The 20,770-nt window shown below is 48.3% G+C and overlaps 1 protein-coding gene across 2 annotated transcripts in view; it reads left to right on the forward strand.

Annotated features, from left to right (window-relative positions):
* The first annotated feature begins 221 nt into the window (after positions 1-221).
* FRMPD3 (FERM and PDZ domain containing 3) overlaps positions 222-20,770 on the forward strand; it is a 44,692-nt gene continuing 24,143 nt past the window's right edge. The window contains exons 1-8 of one of the 2 annotated variants that reach the window (XM_038588011.1): positions 222-323; positions 4,131-4,238; positions 7,223-7,354; positions 8,735-8,854; positions 13,754-13,890; positions 14,223-14,349; positions 16,353-16,442; positions 18,181-18,360. In XM_038588011.1, coding sequence (XP_038443939.1) covers positions 4,134-4,238; positions 7,223-7,354; positions 8,735-8,854; positions 13,754-13,890; positions 14,223-14,349; positions 16,353-16,442; positions 18,181-18,360 — 891 coding nt within the window. In that variant the 5' untranslated portion in view covers positions 222-323; positions 4,131-4,133. Of the gene's footprint in view, positions 324-4,130; positions 4,239-7,222; positions 7,355-8,734; positions 8,855-13,753; positions 13,891-14,222; positions 14,350-16,352; positions 16,443-18,180; positions 18,361-20,770 lie in introns of those variants that run through there. The other variant, XM_038588012.1, reaches the window with a different exon arrangement.

A 20,770-nucleotide genomic window follows, 5' to 3' on the forward strand; every position in this document is an offset into this window, starting at 1 on the left:
CAAATTCAATTCATGCCCGGCCTTTTCAGAACACACCAATCATAGAAGGAAGCACTTCGCACATTGCCTTGCACCTAATAGGGAATCGATATGTATTTATTGACTTATGGATCAGTAAGGCAAAGTGTACCTATACTGAGACATCTTAACTCCAGCGTGGCAAAGGTCAGGTTTCTCCCAGGGATAGAGAACTCACCGGCCCTCTGTTCTTTTTCCAGTCTCCCAAATCTGCCTTCATCAGTGCTGCAAAGAAGGCCAGGCTAAGATGGAATCCTGCGAAGGTCCGATTTTCTGAGCAGGTGGCAGTTGGAGACACAGACGCAGTAAGTGCAGCTTTAGCTCCCTGTCCTCGGCCCTTGGCTAGAATCAGCCTGGCCATGGATGTCTGGCTCTGGAGCAGGTACTCATCTGCTGCTACTCGGGGTGGATGGTATTATGAACGGGTTGGAAGCGGAGGATCACGGGGCTCCAGGCTGGTGGTGAGTTAGAGGAGTATGTGGCATCCAGAAGAGCCCTGAGCACTGTAGGGACACAGAATCTGTATCACTTTGCTTAGGATTCTCGTGGTGCTTAGAGAAATCCCCATCTGTAGCACAGTAGCATGCACTCAGAGCAAGCACTTCACAAACATCTCTGGGCTATTTGATAGAGGCGGGAAGGAGGTAATGGTTTTCTGAAGATCCAGAGCAAGGAGTGGCTGGTGAAATCGAGCCCTCTTCACACTGAAGTGATCCTGCAATGGCATGTCTTGACTGGAGAAGACACCAGCAAGCAGCTGGGGGAAATGATACAGACTAGACTCTCACTGTCACAAAGCTTTGATTATGGATGCAAAATAAACACCTGTTCCCTGCCACTGGATACCACTTGGTGATGTTGGGGGGTTGGGGAGAAGTAGTTCAGATTGAGACAACACGGAATCCCACGCTGAGGGTATGGTTTCAAGGAGTGGATGATGCTTGATGGTTCATGCCTTAGAGCTGCCAGGCTGGGTCGGAGTGGGGGTGGGCTGTGAGGGTCATGGCCAGCCCGCAGTCTTTCTTACTGCTCTGTGGGATGTACATGAGCTGAGCTGCCCACTCTAGATAAGTAAATGAGAAGAGATGGGTGGAGAGCGGAGAGGTGTGTGTTAAGCAGGCATGGATTATGGCTGGAGTCCCCCAGGAGTCTGCAGAAGCCTGTGATAGCCAATGGGGGTGAGGACAGAGAGAGCCAGAGCTAACAGGCATTTGTATGCTTTTGCAGGTTTTTGTGGGCTGGGCTCTCATGAGGCCCATGGCATTTCTGTACAGAGGCACAGCTGCAGTTGAGGAAAGTCAGCAGGCCCAGCCTGAGTAGAAACCAGTGGGGTGCCAGGCACTTCTGTAGTCCCTTGAAGCAGAGCTACTCAGAAGAAGGGTTAGAGGACAGAGGTGTCTTCCATCTCCTCTTCCCTGGCACTCATCCCCCAACTCAGTCCAGGCCATCTTCCATCCCCATATAAGGAAATCTGGAAGCCCAGGGGACTCTACAGGGTCCCACTGGGGAAGCTGTCAAATAATTGGTGCTTGGGCTCCATGTCAGCCCTAACAGAAGAAGCTAAAGAGAAGTAGGGGGTGGTGAGCAGAGAGAAGAGGGAACAGTCCAGAAGCCCTGGAGATCATGGTGAAGGACACAGTTAGATCAAAGCCACTGAGGGGACATTTGTGTCCTGAGCCCTCGAGAAGCCAGAGGAAAAGCAGATTGAACTTGGAAAGGACAAACTATTCCATCTCAGCCTTACAGAGCAATCAGTCAAGGCCAGGCCACCACCAGGCCTCCATCTCTCTCTTCCCTTTTTCTTCCCATCTCTGCCTCTTCCCTCTACTCTTTCTTCCCCACTCTCCTCTTCCTACACCATGACTCCCCTTTCCATACATTGCAGCTATCCACAGACCGATCAAGCCCCGACTCCAGACCAACCTAAAAGCAAATGCCCCAGAGTGGCTAGGACCCACCCAGGGTTACTTCCGTTGCTCCTGGACAGGCCAGCAAGTGCAGTGTGAGGCTCCTATCTGAGAGAGAGACAGAGACAGAGAGAGACAGAGAGAGACAGAGAGAGAGAATATGAATATGAATGAGATGGACATCAATCTTCCCACTCTAGCTGTGCTCAGGAAATTACCTGATGTCACCTCCAGCCTCCCATGCCTCCAGTGTAGACTCTGGTAGCTTCACCATTGGTTGGGACTTAGGGGAGTCCAGGCCCAGGTAACTCCAGGCTGTCCTATTATCCCTTGGCCATGGTGTTCTGGGGCTTTATTAAGCAGCCAGAGCAAAAATAAATCCTGTGGGCGTTCCTTGCCAACTCTATTTTTAAGCAAAATCAATTAAGTAATTACCTGAGCCCAACCCAGTGTGCTAAATAAAACCTGCCACCTCTGAGTGTCACCAGCCTGGGGATCCAGGGCCTCTGGGCTTGGTAGGAGCAAGGCATCTCAGGACCAGGGAGAGAACCAGGAATTCACACTTTTCCAACTTTATACCCCATCACTTCCTACCATGGTTTGACTTCTGGATCCCCACCACCACCAACCAAACCCTGACCCAGGAGGACTTGCTTGTTTATTTTTTCATGTCCACGACAGTCCCTAGATGTGGACTCTCCCTCTTCTGGCACCTCTAATAGTCTATGCCTTTCATCTCCTTCAAAATCAAAATTTAATTCGCCTCACCTAGGAAATCTTACCTGTTGGTTTGGTTTTGGTTTTATAATTGGTCTCTAGTGGATTCATGTGTGTGTGCCAGATCACTGCAATAAGAGTATAAGACCAAACCCAGTCCTCTATTTTTGCCTAATCCTCATGGAACTTAGCGTGGTGTGGAGTATACACAAGAGGCTTGATGAATGCCCATTGAATTAAGGATTTCTGGCCATCTTATGTGGCTTTTCAGTTCCTACAAAACTGGTGATAGCCCAGGGAAATGATTGGATTCTCTTAATAATTCTTATCATTCAAGTAAGCACATATTAAGCATCTACTGCTCATATATTCAGCAGCCATTTATTGAGCACCAACTATGCCAGGAACTCCACTCAATGTCAGAACTACAAAGATTAAATAGGACATCGATGTGCTCCAAGGTCACCATTTGTGAAAGACAAACATTCCTCAAAAATACACTAAGAACACTGAAAGAGGTGTGTATAATGTTCCTATGAGAACACATGGGAACACCAGGTCCAAGTACCTGATGAGTTTGGACTGTACAGAATTTTTATTTAAGCTGGGTTTTGAAGGATGAATAGGAGTTTGCCAAGGAGGGAAAGAGGAAGGCAGAGAGAATAGTCTTTATTTAACAAATATTTATTGAGAGCTTAACACGCGACACTCTATAAATAAGGGAACATCTGGGCCAAGAAAACTTTTGCTCAGAAGTTATCAGGTGTTCAAAAACAGGCTTTGCCAAAGTGGTTCTCAATCAGGATGAGTACTGTGCATGCTCAGAGAGTTTTTGGAAATGTCTGAGGGGTTATGGGTCATCCCAACGACTTGGCATGCTATTGACATTGAGTGTCTCAGGGTCAGAGATGCTAAGTGTCCTGCAAGGAGTGACACAGTCCCTGAATGATTGTCACAGGTATAGAGGCATGGAAGAGCAAGGTGGGTACAGTCCTGGCAAGACAGGACTCTGGAGAAGTAGGCAGGGGCCAGGTCAGAAAGGAGATGGGAGAGGAGGGAGTTTGGGAGCACAAAGGCAGGAACATGGATGTGATCTCTGGGTGTGAAGAGCCTGGTGGAATGGGAAGAGTCAGGACGTAAGAGCAGGCAAGTGAGGTGGGTCCTAAGGAGGCCTTCCATCTGGTCTCTGAGGGCCAAGCACCACCCTATGTTGTGGAATTTTGAGTCACAGTAGAATGGGGGTGTGCCATGATATCAAATGAAGGATTAACTATTGACATGGCCCAGTGTTTTCTGAGAGCATTTGGTTCTGGTCTGCAGGTGACATCATCACTGATCTGTTCTTTCCTCTGTCTCTCTGTCCTTCCATATCTGTGGCTCCCTGTCTCCTTCCCTTGCTCCATTCTCTTCCTCTCTATACCCCATCTCTGGTTCCCCTCTGCCTTCTAAATGAGCCCTTCTCCTTGACCTTTTCCTGCCTATTCACAGAAAATGATGAAGAAAGAAGCTCTTCTCCTCATCCCCAACGTCCTGAAGGTTTTCTTAGAAAATGGGCAGATCAAATCATTCACTTTTGATGGCCGGACCACTGTTAAGGTACATACAGGGTCTTGCCTCTCGGGTTAGCATCTGTCCTTTCTAGGGCACACAAGGCTGCTGGTTCATGGGTGTCCCTGAGTCTGCACAGAATTGCTGCTGGGAAGCAAGGTGGCCTTTGAACTTCTGCCTCTGTGAGCCCCAGGCTGCAAGAACACACAGCCCTTGGATGAGCGGGCGGTGGGGGTGGGGAGACCTGAGTGCGCAACTGTGTGTGTGTGTGAGTGCATACGCATGCATGCCTGCACATGTATGCACAGGCATGAGTGCATGTTTGTACACTCCCACTTGTGAACTCCTTTGTGTCAGTGTTATAAGGGATCCTTCAAGACTCTGAGGAGCTAAGGAGTGTGAAGATCATTAAAACATTTATAAAGCAAAAGTGATTTATATTGCTACAATAACACCTACACACACTTACACACAGAAATCAACAAACACAATCTCTTGGGAGATTAGCTTAGCCATGCTTCACTTAACATAACAACCAGATCTTAAGCACCAAACCAACATGTGAAACGTCCAGCAACAGTCCCTTTGGCTACTCCTTTCATAGGAAGAGCAGTTACTGAGCTGTTCTTAAGAGCTCAGCTAGTTGTCTGAAAGTTGTAGTGGTTCCCTTAGTCCTGAGGAAGAGAGGCAATGAAACGATGAAACCCCAGGTTCAACTCTGAAATGGGACAGAAGTAACCACTCTTGGGATCCCTGGGTGGCGCAGCGGTTTGGCGCCTGCCTTTGGCCCAGGGCGCGATCCTGGAGACCCGGGATCGAATCCCACGTCGGGCTCCCGGTGCATGGAGCCTGCTTCTCCCTCTGCCTGTGTCTCTGCCTCTCTCTCTCTCACTGTGTGCCTATCATAAATAAATTAAAAAAAAAATTAAAAAAAAAAAAGAAGTAACCACTCTTGCTCCTTCTGGACTCCATCTAGAAAGAGAATGCCATTCCCCAAAATGAATTTCCATGCAACCAGTGGAATAGCAGCTGCCAGAAAACCCACCTTGGCTAATAGTCATCCTGAAGTCCCCAGGCTGTGGCCAAGACAACCCTATAAATAAACCCCTGAGCCAGGAAACTTCTCTAAGAGGAATTATCAGGTGTTCAGAGTTGGCCTTGCCAATGTTTCTCAGCCAGAGTTGCCATTCCCCTCCCAGACAGCATTTAGGAATTTTGGGTCATCACATGGTTTATGGTGCTCCTGGCATTGAGTGTCTCAGGGTCAGAGATGCTGAGTGCCCTGGAGGGAGTGAGACAGTCCCTGAATGATGAAGAATTGTCCTGCCCAAAGTGCCAATAGCGCCCAAGTCGTAAAATACTGGGCCTAACCCTTGTGGATTGAACTGAGAGTCTCTTTGGAAGGCTTAGGCCTGGGTGGGTCCCCCAAGGGGCCCCAGACCAAAATATATTCCTTAGGGGCTCCTGGGATGGTCTCTTGCCTATTGGAGGTCTCAGTCTATGGGAGGGACATTGAAGCACAACCAGGCCACCCAGGAGTGTCCACATGGCCCTCCCCCAGATATGGATATCTCTCTGCAGCAGAATCCTTCGTGGTGTTTATTCATGGGCCGGTATGTCCCTTGTAGATCTGTCTCCATCCCAGAACATCTGCTCCTTGGAACTTGGCCTGGCCCAGGCTTCTTCCCCCACCTTGCAATGACACTGTGACACAATGACATTGTTGCTTCCAGGTAGCCCCAGCCTTCCAGGACAGCAGTATCCCCTGACTTGTGATCTCACCCTTACTTCAGGGAAGGAACACACACTGGCCATTCATGGAACATGGAGCAGCTGCCAAGCCACTTGTCCCAGAGAGGTACCTGGGTGAATCGACAGTCTGGCACGGGGGCTGTTCCACTTGTAACACCAGTTGGCAATCACCAGCTTGGCCATCCACAATTCTAGTGCAGTTAAACTGCAAAGAAAACCTCATTTGTCCCTGCCAGAGCTCCAGCAATACTGGCACCTCTGTGGCTACTTGGATGATACAAAGAAATACTCTCAAGTACCCACCAGTTTCCAGCCTCACATTTGAATGGCTTAGCGTCTTTTAATATTCACTGAGGGGCTTGTTCGGCAACCCTGGCTGTAAGGGAGCTTCTCATTCCCAAGGAGGCTTCTTTCTGGCCTCCAGGGGCTGAGCTGGGCTGACTCCCTGAACATACAGGCAAACATACACACATACACACACATACTGCAGCCTCGAGTATGCTGAAGTCCCAGCAAATAGATGGCAGAAGTCACAAAACTGACATCTGGGCAGCCCCCAAGGATGTGTTTGCAGACATCCTAATATTAAAAGTAGGGCAGCAGAGCAGACAGAGCCCAGAAGAAGTCAGATTTATGACTATACACAAGACACGTGACACAGTGCCTCTGCGCGGACACATTTTTCAAGTCGCTAAATTGATTCTCTGAAAGCCAGCAACAAACAAAAAGAAATGAACATTCTGCCAGTAACTCAGTCATTCAATTTAGATTCTGAATCTAGAAAGAGTCTACTTTTAATCACATGACTATGGCCCTTAATTTGTGAGTTCCTGAGAAAAGGGTTGGTAGACAGACTAGAGAGAACATTCCGGCTTAGGGAAGGTGAAGGGAGAACCAGCATAGTGCCTGCCTTATTCGGTGGCTCACTTGATATGTGCTTGGAAAACATTTTGAGTGGAAGGAGAGAAGGAGGGAGGGGGGGTTGTGACCACATTTTGCCATATGCCTGTGCCAGGCCAAGTTCTGAAACCCCTCCCTCTACCTCCTGCACGTTCGGTGCTCCCCAGGGCTCAAGTCCTCATGGGTCACTGTCCTCATCCTAGAGAAGACCTGGGCCATCCTAAAGGCCTGTGTCTCCTTCTGGCCCCTTTCCCAGCCTCCTCCCTGGGAGCCATCTTTCTTGTTCAGTGTTCAGTCTCCTGCTCCCATATTGGGTGCTGAGAGTAGCGCAGAACTGGAATGGAGCTGTCTCCCTCTCAAGGCTCTCATCTCTCCCACAGGACGTGATGGTGACATTACAGGACCGGCTTTCCTTGAGGTGCATTGAGCACTTTGCCCTCGTCCTTGAATATGCCGGGCTGGAACAGAATCACAAGTTCCTGCTTCTCCAGGACAAGCAGCCCCTGGCTTATGTAAGTAACTCCTTCAGCATGGCTTGAGGGCTGCATGTGGCCTCTACTAGGGAAGAGGACTCCAGGTACCTTCTTTCTGGAAAATTCATCATGATTGGCTCAGCCAGCCCGCAGAAGTTATAGCTCTCAGCTAAGATCTACATGAACCACATCCAGCAGACTTTGGGCTGTGTTCCTTGTGACCTAGGAAGGGCATGGAGATTGTGAATCTTGGTCTCTAGTGGGAAGGGTATGGAGTGGTGAGTCACTGTCAAGCCTCCTGCCTCCTAAAAGCCCTGCCTGCTAGACTTTTCTGCCTCTGAGAGGAAACTCAGCCTTCAGACAGTCTTTAAAATGAAAAGGTCAATAAGCAGAGTGTACTGAAACCACCAAGACCGGAACAAGGGTGGGCTGAGTGGGGCCGAGAACAAGCAGCATGTCACCCATGTCAACTGCCAAGGCAGAGTAGGAGAAAGAGGCTGGGGAAAGCCAGGAATGCTGGCCGGTGTTTCACCAATGGTAAAGCACCCAGAAAGAGCCAGATAGGCAAACCAGAGCTGATCAGGATTCCCAGAGGAGGGAAGAGATTGGTGAGGGAAGGGAAAAAGAAATGCCTAAATGGAGATGTGAATGCGACAAAAACCAAAATCACACACACACACACACACACACACAGAGAGAGAGAGAGAGAGAGAGAGAGAGAGAGAGGATTTTAGGAAAGAAAAACTCTTCAAGGTTAGCCGTCAGCCAAATGCGAAGATTGTTAGCTTGAAAGGGTGGCCTATTCAACTCCCCACCCCCACCCCCAGCCCCTCAAGAGGCCTTTTGAGTTCAATCAGTCTCTTTTTCCAAATGGAATTTTAAACTTTTTTATTACCAAAAACAAAAACAGACCTCTAACATACACCAGAGTCTAAAAAATTGTATCATGAATCCTCATGACCTATGGCAGCTTCATCAGTTACCAATATTTGGCCAGCTTGTCTCACCTATACCTCCAATTGGGCTTTTAAAACCTCCATTTGGCTTTTCATTAGCAACTTCCTCTGCTGGTGCTGAGCCTCTCTGCAGGGTAAAGGCATTAGTCCCACAGCAAGAAGAGTGTCGGATAAGTTCCCAGGAGTCCTTTCTTCCCACCTCGTATCTTGGGCCTTAGACCCATTTGTGGATAAAGGCCACATCCTGGTGATGTGATCTAAAAATTATAGTCACTTTGGACCAGGGGGGCAGGATAGACCTTTCCTTGAAGGATCATCGGGATGAGCCAGGTGGGGGGAGTGATGAGCAACAGCCCAGCTCTGCCCCAAGCCCTGCCTTGAGGAAGCACCAAGCCAGCTCTCCTTGCTACAGCCACGGATTCCCAGATCTCTTTTCCTCACCCCTCTCCTCCCTGGGATTCAGGTGGTACAGCGGACACACTACCAAGGAATGAAATGCCTCTTCCGAATCAGCTTCTTCCCCAAAGACCCCGTGGAACTGCTGCGGCGGGATCCTGCTGCTTTCGAGTACCTGTACATCCAGGTAGAGTCTGATTGGGGATACCCAGACAGGCAGCCCAGTGGACAAATAAGCAGTCAGGCAGTTCTGCCATCACTGTGAAGTTACTCTGTAAGGTACTCCATCCTTCAGGTAGCTCTAAAGACCCTTTCCTTTCCTGCCACCATTGTAGGCACATGGTCACATTGTTTAGGCCTGGTGACCAGAGCTGGCTGTGGCTCTAGTCCTGTCTGTGTGTATGGAAAGATCTCATCCGTTTTGGGGAGCAAGCAAACCCTGTAACTCTGTCACCATCACAGGATCTCAAGGTTTCCAAAGCCCATTGGGGTAACAGGGGGTCCCAACCCCCCATGCCTAGCTCCAGTAAGATGATTCCCAATTCAGTTCTTCTAGAAACATTCGCTGAGCGTTAATGTGGAGCAGGCCCTGTGCTAGGTGCTAACAATCAAGGTAAACACAGAACTGTCCCAGCCCACTAGATCTCATCAACAGACCTATGCATGAGTGCATATAAAACAATGCATCGGTCCTATGATCATGGCAGGGTACAGTGCCAGCAAGAGCAGCCAGGAAGCAGCTTACCAACTCTTCTTGGGAGGAGGACAGTGGAGGCTTCACAGAGAAAGTGATGCGTGCATGCTCTTGGCCTTGAAGGATGAGTGTAAGTTTGCTGTGTGTGGATATAGAGTGGAGGGGGCACATTCTAGGCAAAGTGGCAGGCACCTAAAAAGCCTTGGTGGCATGAAACAGCATGGTTTGGTGAGAGAACTGTGAGCAATTTATTATGCTTGGAGTGCAGAATGTGAGGTGAGGAGCAATAAAAAATGAAATGGGATAGACAGGAAGCAAGGTGGTGAAGGGCCTGATAGGCTCTGACTTCAAAATGATTCAGGCCCATGTTTTTAACAAGCTGTACAAGGAATTCCCATGTCCAATGGTGTTGGAACCACTGATTTAGTGCAGTGGGTCTTACCCCTAGCTGCACTTAGCATCCCCTGGGAAGGTTTGAAAAAAAAAATGTCCTGCTCCACCCAAGACCAAATCGATCAAAATCTATGGGAATGGGCTCCAGATGTTGATATTTTCCAAATTCCTCTGGTGATTCTCATGGGTAGCCAGGGGTAAAGAAATTCTGCTGTGGGGTGGGGATACAGAAATGTGAAAAGGAGAGCCACCCAGGCAGATGAGCCACTTTGAAAGATTACATAGTGCCGAGGAAGTAGGCCAGCTGGGAAGCGATTGCAGTTATCCAAAGGAGACATGATGGAGGCCAGAACCAGGGCAGGTTGGAATGGAGTGGGGTGGGATTCAAGAAATAACAAAAAGGTACAACCAGTGGGCTTTGACTCAATGTGTATCTGGTAGAGTTAAGGAATACAGGGAGTGGAATGGGCTTGGGGAAAAGCTAAGGTCATTTTTGGGATACGTTGAGTCTTAGATGCTCACAGAACATCCAAAGTGCTTGGTGTAAGAGTAGAAAAATAAGCTGAGAACTCATCTCTAATGATGTCTATGACAACAACACCTGCAGATGTGCTGTGAGGCATCACGGTTGTTCCTTCTAACAATCTAAAATGTTAGGAACATTTCTCCAACAGCCTTGAGCTCTTGTACCAGCACTCTGGGGGCGATGTGTTGTGGTTCCTCTATGCATTTTTTAAGTCTGGTTCTCATTTTCTTGGCCCTAAATTTCTTCATCCAAGCTTCCAGGGATCATCTTGGTTCAATTGTTTTGGAATTTGGTGTCAAGACCATGTTCACACTGTCCCTCCCCTTCGGGATGATAGGGACTTCACCTGTAATTTCTTCTTTTTTATAATGAACAGCTTTATTGAGGTCTAGTTGACACATAAACTGAACATATTTAAAACAACAGTTTGATGGGTTTAGGCATATGTCTATATGCACAAAACCATCACCACAATCAAGATACTGAGCATAAGTTTCCCAAAAGTTTCCTCAAGCTTCTGTGTAATTTCCTCCCTACCCTCAACCCCCAGGCAACCACTGACCTGCTTCCTATCCCTATAGATTAATCCACATTTTCTAGAGTTTTTATATAAATGAAACCATACTGTACATACCTTTATTTTTGTCTGACTTCTTTCACCTAGCCTAATGATTTTGAGATCCATCCTTGTTGTTGTGTATATCATTACTCCATTCTTGTTTATTGTTGAGTAGCATTATGTGGTATGGATGTACCAAAATGTTTTTATCAGCTCACCTACTGATGTACATTTGGGTTGTTTCCAGGTTTTTGGCTACTACAAACAAAGCTTATACGAACATTCTTGCCCAAGTCTTTGTATGGCATATGCTCTCCTTTCTCTTGGGTAAACACCTAAGAATGGAATGGTTTGATCATATGGTAGACCTGTCTTTCTTTCATTTTTTTAAAAAGAAATTCCAATATTGTCTTCCAGAGTGGTAATACTATTTTACATTCCCACCAGCCATGTATGAGCATTCCAGTTTCTCTACATCCTCATCAGCACTTGGTATTGTCAGTATTTATTTATTTTTAGTCATTTTAATAGTATTCAGTGGTATCTCAGTAGTATCTCCTCTCACTTGCATTTCCCCCTGACTAATGATGTTAAACACCTTTTCATGTGTTTGTTTGCCAACATACATCTTTTATTGGTCAAGTATCTTTTCAGATATTTTGCATACTTTTTTATTGGGGTTGTTCATCTTCTTGTTACTGAGTTATGAGACTTGTTTATATATCCTGGATCTAAGTTGCTTGTTGGATAAGTTATCTGCAGTTTTTCTCCCAGTCTATGGATTCTCTTTTCATTCTCTAAACAGTATCTTCCACGGAGCAAATGTTTGAATTTGGATGAAGTCCATCCAATTTCTCAGTTTGTTCTTTGATGGATGATGCTTTTATGGATCATGCTAATGATGTTATATCTAAGAAATCCTTGCTTAACTCAAGGTCACAGAGATTTTCTCCTTTTTTTTTCTAGAAGTTTTAGTACTTTAGATTTTGTATTTAGGTCTGTGATCCATTTTGACAATTTTTTTTAGGCAGTACAAGGTATCGACCAATTTTCTTCTTCATCTCCTCCTCCTCCTTCTTCTCCTTCTCCTTTTTCTATAGAAATCCAGGGCAGCCCCGGTGGTGCAGCGGTTTAGTGCTGCCTACAGCCCAGGGCATGATCCTGGAGACCCAGGATCGAGTCCCATGTCGGGCTCCCTGCATGGAGCCTGCTTCTCCCTCTGCCTGTGTCTCTGTCTCTCTGTCTCTCTGTCTCTCTGTCTCTCTCTCTCTCTCCCTCTCTCTCTGTGTGTCTCTATAAATAAATAAATAAAATCTTAAAAAAAAGAAATCCAGCTGTGCCTACACCATTTGTTGAAAAGAGTCTCCTTTCTTCACTGTCTTGCCTTTGCACCTTTGTCAAAAATCAGTTGTCTATATATGTGTGTGGGTCTATTTCTGAACTCTTTACTGATCTACTTATCTATTTTTATGCCAACATCACACTCTTGATTACTGTAGCTTTGTAAGTCTTAAAATCAGGTCGCATGTATCCTCTTTGTTGTTCTTTCAAAGTTGTTCTGGTCATTCTAGGTTCTTTGCATTGAATTTTAAAATTCGCTTGTCAATTTCTACCAAAAATCTGCTGTGATTTTGATTGGAGTTGGGTTGAATCTATAGATCAATTCGAGGAGGATTGACATCTTCCCCATACCGAGTCTTCTGACCCATGAATATAGGATATTTTTACATTTATTTTGGTCTTCTTTAGTCTTTTTCATCAGTGTGTTCTAGTTTTCAGTATACAGGCCTTTCACTTATTTTTGACAGATTTATCCCTAATGATTTCATAGTTTTTGATGCTATTGTAAAGGGTATTTTGACTTTTAATTTGAATTTCCAATTGTTTGTCGCAAGCATGTAGATACGCAACTGATTTTTGTATGTTTCTAATATATCCTGCAGCCTTCCTAACTCATCAGTTTTATTAAGCATTTGGTAGATTCCCGTGGATTTTTAAAAATATCTTATTTATTTATTCATGAGATACACAAAGAGAAGCAGAGACATAGGCAGAGGGAGAAGCAGGCTTCCTGTAAGGAGCCCGATGCGGAACTTGATCCCAGATCCTGGGATCAGGACCTGAGCCGAAGGCAGACGCTCAACCGCTGAGCCATCCAGGTGTCCCTCCCTTGGATTTTCTACATAGATGGTCCTTGATGAAGCATTCCTTTTCTACTCTCTCCTATGCTGTAGTGATACCATTGTGGCTCCCTAGTCCCTTAACTCATCCTAGTTTCACCTCAGCCAAATGGGCAATTGGTCTAACCCAGGCTGAATCATTAATAGCTGGGACTCTGACCTTCAGGATTTGGGGGCTGTCATGTTAGGGGCTTCTCTGTTGACTCATTGCTGCTTTTGACTTTCAGACCTCAAGGAACAGAATATCTGCCCCATCCCTATGGTCCATCTCTCACCCTGGGCTTTGAGGTCTGAGGTCTATGGAGAGTTCCTCCCAGTATCTTTCTTTATTCCCACCTAGCTAGTAGAGGATCCCTGTATGGCTGGGGAGTGAGTTTAGGCCTCCAATAAAAGGCAGGAAGGCCTCTTGTAACAAGACAAAAGAAAGAAAGTGGTGTCATGTCTCACTTTTGCAGTGATCTAGATGATCTGCCCATCTGTGCCCTGCCACTGTGTGCATCTGTCACTGAGAAGCCTGCCCAGCATCTGATGAATGAAGCAAATAGTGTCCCTGAGAGCCAAGTTTCTTCAGTTGCCTCTTCCCCAAGGGCAGAAACTTCCTTTTCCCCTTTATCTAGGATGTCTTACTTTATGCTGCAATGCTTTTCTGGGGTGCCATGGAGTAGATCGGGGGATGAGGGCTGGAGAGCAAACACCTTTTTTAACTGATGGCTTTGAACTGCTCTCTGCTGCAGAGTCGGAACGATGTTATCCGAGAACGCTTTGGAATGGAACCCAAGCCAGAGATGCTTTTGGACCTCGCCGCCCTTCACATCTATATCACGGTCTCAGCCACTCGACCTAGTCAGAAGATCTCGCTCAAGAACGTAGAGTGAGTTCTGACAGGGCCCTCTGGGAAGACAGAAAATAGCTATAGAGGGAGAAAGTGCAACAGGTCGAGCTGCACTGTTCTTTTCAGGAATCTTAGGGCCGGGGCTAGGAATGAAAATGACAGTTCCTCACACCTAGACCATGATGCCTTTGAGCTCTGGCTTCTTCCAGGGAGGTGGGGCCAATGTGTTTCTCTTGCTCCATCCCTCTTTCTTTTTCTTGCAGGCTCCGTCCCTCCCTCTGCCTCTCAGATCTAATTTTGGCCTTGCCATTTTCCTTTCTCTGTCCCATTCTGTCATGCTCACTAATTTCTTGCTTTTCTTCTGCTCTCAGGAAGGAATGGGGCCTGGAACCCTTTCTTCCCCCCTCCCTCCTACAGGGCATCAAAGAGAAAAACCTCCGGAAATCTCTATCTCAGCAGTTGAAGGCCCACCAAATGCATCCTTCCAGTAGCACCAAGGTACCCAGTGGCATCCATTGGGTGCCCTGCTCAAGAACTAGTGGCCATGGCGGGGGGCAGGGGTGTCTACGGTGTGGTTTCCCGGCAGATCTGATCTTTTGGGGACCCCCTCCCACTGGTTTGGAGTTGGGTACACATCCAGCCTGGCTGGATATGGGCGATGATGGTGGAGAGGGGTTTCTTCAAGCCTGAGCCTCACCCAGAGACTCCTCAGGGCCAGGTCCCTGAGAGAGCCTGGGATTCTCAAAGCAAAGGGGCCAAGATGCGTGAGGGGGCAATTCTCGGATCATTTCACCCACTGAATCAGTGCCGATTGAATACCTGCTGTGTTTTCCATGGAAAGGACTGCTCTGTCCCTCATCAGCCTTCTATTCGTCAGCTGGGGGAGAGGGAATTCCGGGAGATCAAAGTGCAGCCTGGTCAGACAAGGCTTGATCTAGAGAATGGGTCACTGGGTTGAGGGTTCACAGCCCTGTTCAGCTCTCTGCACATCCTCTCATGCCCCCTGAGGGCTTCCTCTCCCCTCCCTTCACCCCTGAAGGTCTCTCTCTTTCTGGTCCCTTCCTTCCCAGGAGGGGTGGTTAAAGGCACCAGATCAGCCCACAGACCTAGACACCAGACACAGTCGCATCCTGTCTGGTCCATCCATTCCAGATTCCTTGTATTACCCATGAGCTTCTCTCAAAAGATGCAGATTTCCCCAGAGAGTCAAGCCATGCCTACCTTGCTGTGCATATTGAATCAAATTGTTTCTTCCCAGAGGGAGACCATCAGTGCTCCTGGGCTATCTCCTCAGGAAACATTTTTAAGGGACCCCCCCCTCCCCATGCTTGGGCTGGGGAGGCAAAGATGAAGAGGGCCTGCTTGCTCCCCGCCCTCAAGTCAGGCACAGACTAGTGGGGAAACACGACAGTCACAACACTGTGTGACAGGCGTGGGGGCTCTGGAAACACGGAGGAGGAGGCACACTCAACCCAGCCTTAGAGAGAGATAGCAAAGGCCAGGGAGTGGCGCATTTGATGCCAGAACTGGGTCTTGACAGAGAAGTTTGTCTAGCTGAGGGGGAGATGGGGGGGTGGGGAGGAGGGTGGAGGAGAACTCCCAGGCAGGCAGGTGGATCCATCTGTACAAGACCATGGGGATATAAGAGAACATTGTGCATGAAAAGAAATGCAAATAGTTCAGCATAAGCAAGTACACAGAGTGCTAGGGACATGCCTGGGGGAGGGGGGAGCACAAGAGAAAGCCAAAGAAGTTGGCAGGAGCCAGTTCCTGGAGCACCTCGTATGCCTCATCCTGTGGACATCAAGAAGCCATTAGAGGATTTAAGCCAGTGGCCAACAGGATTAAACTGTTTTAGGTTGCTGTCCTTAACAGTGGGGTGGAGGGGTTGAGGAAAAGGAGAGTAAATAGATTGGAGAGGAAGTTAGGAGGTACAGTCAAGGATATGTGGTGGCTGGTGGCCCACAAGGGAGGAGCCCCGTGTTGACACAGGTTCCTGGCCCAAATGTCTGGGGGAGGCTGGTCCCACTGAAAAAGACTTCTCTAATTAGGAGATGGTAGCAGAAGAGCAGGCTTGAGGCTTAGGGGTGCTCAGGATTAAAGGCATTGATTGGGTCCCCTGGCTGGGGCTGGCCAGTCCCAGGGTGGCAACAGGGCATCTCAGGACAGAGGTGTAGATGAGGTGGGGTTGTCTGAGTTTGGGGAAGGTGTTGATGAATTGTCCCAAGAACAAAATGAATCAGCTGGGTTTTGAAGGCACTGGGATTGGGAGGTGGGAGGAAGGTTTAGAAAGGGAGATGGGATGGCTAGAGACAGGAGTCATCCAAATAGAGCCTTCCTTTCAGGTTTTTCTGAGGGTCTCCTCACACACCCAGTGTGGCTTGCTGATGAGTCTGACTAGCACCTCGTCCTGCGATGTTGACATTCCCTCCTGAGGATACATGTTTGCTTTTCCTGGGCCACTCAGGCTTCTCACATGTCTGGATGGATTGTTTCCACAGGGCTCTGCAATTCAGGCAAAGCTCCAGTATCTTCGAATTCTGAACGAACTTCCGACCTTCACGGGCGTTTTGTTCAACACTGTGGGACTGGTCAGTGAGGGCCATGGCAGGGAGGGAGTCCCTTATGTGCACTTGTGCTTGGGTGGGGACAGGAGAGACTCCACTAGAGCCTTAGGGTGGCCTTCTCTGCCAGCAAATATTTCTAAAGACCTTCCTCTTCCTCCTCTTCCTCCCTCTCCCTTCCCGTGGTGCTCTAGTCCCACCTCTGGTAAAATGGTCAAGTAGGAGGCCATATTTGTTTTTGGTTATCCCTCCATGACCCTTCTGCATCTCCTTTCCTCGATTTCAGGCATCAGCAAGCCTCTTGTGTAAAGAGCTAGATAGCATGTGTTTTGGGCTTTGTAAGCCACGCGGGTCTCTGTCACAACTATTTAGCTGCCACTGCAGCACAAAAACGGCCACAGACAATGCAGACACATTGAGTATGGCTGTATTCCAGTATCTCTTTATTTATGGGCACTGAAATTTGAATTTCATGTGATTTTTCATGTGTCACAAAATATGGTTCTTTTGAATTTTTTCCAGTCATTTAAAAATGTAAAAATCATTCTGAGAGTGTGGGCTGTACAAATGCTGGTGATGGACTGGATTGGGCCCTTGGGCCAGAATTTGCCATTCCCTGCTCTGCTTCATTGCCTTTCCCATACCCCTGCAGCCCCCCGATCCCAGGCTCTCTGAGTCTGCCTGCTTTCCCCTACCTGCCCAAGGCCTCTACTGCAGTAACGCCCTGTCTGGCAATGCACAGCTGGTCCCCCTGAACCTGTGCCCCAGGCTGGCTCACCCTGGTGAGCTGTGGTGAAAGGAAATTCAAATCACCTTGCTGACTGGATCCAGGTGCCTGTCATGCTCTGGGGAACATACTATCATGCTCGTGGGGCACACTGCTGGAAAGCTGCTTATCAAAGTGTCTATAGCAGACCTAAAGAGGTTCCTTGGGGTGATGCTAATGCCAGGGAATGGACCAGCAGAGGGCTCAGGCTTGATGGTGCTCAGGAGCCTGTCAGGACCACTTAAGGGAATCCAGTCCATCAGGCGCTGAAGTAGACAATTTACATACTGGGATTTGCAGATCCCTGAAAGTCCTACCCCCTTCCTCCACCCCCCACCCTTGCACTCCCCCCCCACCAAAACACCACTGCTGAAATCCTTATAGGCCATTCCTTTGGGTTTTGCCAATTAAAGAGCAAATGTCTGGGAGGCAGATCCCCCAACCCTGCTCTTAAGCACCCTTTCAACTCCTAACACCTTAGGCAGAGTGTCCGTTTAGCTTCTGGCACCAGGTGAGGAGTGTAGGTTTAAGTGGCTCTTGGGCAAGGATGTAGAAAACAGACACAGGATGCCACTGGTGTCACAGGATTCAGAGCCCTGGGTGGGGGGCCTGGAGTGGCCTGCAGCAATGAATGGAAACCCGCCCCCCACCTCCTGAGGCTTGGCCGGAAGAGGATGCAGCAGAGCTTTAAAACACAAGCCTCATCAACATCACGATTGTGCTAGAGCCAGCCCCGCTACTCTCTACCTCATTTAGCCAGTTGTTGAGCCTCAGGTGTCCATTGAAACCGGTGACTGACCCCAGGCTTGCCCTGAGAACAGGAGCACCCCATACCATCTTCCCCTCACCGTTGTCCTCCCGTCCTGGCCCAAAGCCCCAGATGTTTCCAGACCTCCCAGCAGAACCAGTTCAATGCCTATTTTCTGTTTCCTCCTGCCTCCTTTGTCACCTCCTCCACCCTTCTCTCTGTGGATGCCGCCTGCCATGCTTGGACCCTAGGACGAGAAGCAGTCAGCCACCACTCTGCTGGTGGGACCCCGTCACGGCATCAGCCACGTCATTGACCTCAAAACCAACCTCACCACTGTGCTGTCGGAGTTCAGCAAGATCAGTAAGATCCAGCTGTTCCGGGAGAACCAGGGCGTGGCCCGGGTGGAGACCAGCATCATGGATGCCAAGGTGAGCCCAGCTCTGTGGAGCCCCTTCTCTCCAGGGACAGGCCTAGGACCAGAGGAAGAAGTGAATGAGAGAAAGGAGAGTCTGAGCCTTGTCAGTGAGAGTCAGTGATTCTGAAGCAGTTCCGACCCTGGGCCCCTCCACACTCTTCTTTCTTTCCTCTCTCAGCCCTGTGTGTGGGGCATGCTGTCTTGACCACCTGCTAGGGTCAGCCAGTGCTGGGGAAGGCTGCACTGCACATCAACCCACATGGGGTCTTCAGCAGAGGGCAGGGGAATGCAACTCTCAGTGATCCCCAGACTGTGGCTTCCCAATCTTTCTTGTGTCACAGCACAGCACTTGTGTGGAACGATGGGATAACTGGTCCAGCCCCAGAGACAGTGGCCCTCCCCAGGCCCTATCTGGTCACCCCAGAAGCAGAAGGGATATGTGCCCACCAGTTGTGGAACCCTACCAGAGTACATCCTTGGAATTGTGGAGGCAGGGATGCCTGAGTATGTGGACAGACCTAAAGAGGTGGGGAGACGTGCAACAGGCAGAACCTCGTCCACATTTTACCTCCCAGAGTCCCATCCTTCCAGAATCTTAGAACCTTTTCCAGAGATGGGCTCCTTCCAACTGGCAAGCACCTGTTACCTGTGCAGAGTCTGGCAGCCACGGTCAGCCAGCCCCTCCATGCTCTCGTGTTGAACACCCAGTAACCAGTATGGGTGGGGGGCAGGCTTGCCTGCCAGTTGGCAGAAGCTATTAGAGGAGATGCAATCTTCTTTTCTTAAAGGATTTCCCAAGGGGAGATGTTGTTAGCAGATTAAGAGATGGAGTGTTTGCTGTTGCTAAAAGAGCAAATTATTTGTTTTTGTCTTTGTGAAACTCAGAAAGCTTTAATATGTTAATTTCTCCACCTGTGATTTCCAGTATTCCCATTGGTTTAGGAACCTGCCTGGAGCTGATCTCTAATTGACTTGCGGCCACTTCCTCAACCAATGATCGCTGCCCTCCTCAGATGTTTTTGGGTAAAAAGCCAAATGGATAGGTAGGGAAGAGAGAGGAAAAACAGGAAGATGCATGCAGGGTAGATGTGACTTCCTGAGAAACAAAAAAAAAAGGGTTTAAAATAAAGGAATGACTTTCTGACGGAATCTTTTTCTGTGTCGTACAAGTAATTCTCAACATTGGCTGCCCTATAGAATTTCCTTGTGAGCATCTTAAAAATGCAGATGCCTGGGTCCTGTTTCCAGATATTGTGATCGAATTGGTCGGGGTGCAGCCTGGGCATCAGGACTTATTTACTTTTCAGCTCCCCAAGTGATTCTTTTTTTAAAAAATATTTTTTATTTATTTATTTGATGAGAGAGAGAGAGAGAACACAAGCAGGAGTGGCAGGCAGAGGGAAAGGGAAAAACAGGCTCCCTGCTGAGCAGGGGGTCCAATGTAGAGCTCAACCACAGAACCCTGGAATCATGACCTGAGGCAAAGGCAGATGCTTAACTGACTGAGCCACCCAGGCGCCCCCCACGTGATTCTATAGTATAGCCAGATTTAAGAACCACTGACCTCTGGGGCCAGAGCTCCGGAAGAAACCAAGCTGTACAGGGTCAGTGGGTATAGACTGAGTGAGGAGCACTATTCTCATTTCTAGGAGTGATCCAGCCACAGGTGTGCGCATGAATGCTGCCCAGGAGGGACCACACTCTTACTGGGGAGACTAGACCCACAAAGACACATAGCCTGCCTTAATAACACAACATCAGAACATGTATGGAGCTCTGGAATCAGACAGATCAGGTTCAACTCCCAGCTCTACCACTTCCTAACTGTGTGGCCTTGACAAAGTGTCTAAACCTCTCTGAACACTGATTTCCTCAACTGCACAATGAAAGGCCTACCGCAAAGGTGGTGGTTCAGGATTAACTGAGAAAACGTACTTAAAAAGGTCTTACTTAGCATGTTGCCTAATACGTAGCGAGTACTAAACAAATTAGACTAGTTATTGTTTGAAAAGCAAAACAGCAATGACGGAGAGTTAATAGGAAGTAAATTTTGCAGGTGAATATTGTGCAGAACATGGAACGAAAGAACGGGAAGGGGTCAACCAGAACTGGCTTCCCACAAGAGAGTGTTTTAAGCTGGATCTTGAAGCAATAGGCATGGATTAGCTGAGAGAGAGGTGGGATGTGTCCACAGGCAGAGAGCAAGCATGGAAATAAGCAAGCCATATGTGCAGGTAGATAAGCATAGTTGCTTGGCTGAAGAGGACAATAACGAGAAAAATAGATTGGAGATTGAGGGTGGGCAGAACAAGCTGGTTAAAAGCTTCAAAGGCAAGGCTGCTGGGAAGCCAGGGAGGCGAGGTGGGGTTGGTGGCACTGGTGCAGGGGTGAAGTGACAAGGGCAGGGCCTGAGCTGGAGGGAC

The sequence above is a fragment of the Canis lupus genome, chromosome X (genome assembly GCF_011100685.1).
Source record: "Canis lupus familiaris isolate Mischka breed German Shepherd chromosome X, alternate assembly UU_Cfam_GSD_1.0, whole genome shotgun sequence".
In the NCBI taxonomy this organism is placed as follows: Eukaryota; Metazoa; Chordata; class Mammalia; order Carnivora; family Canidae; genus Canis; species Canis lupus.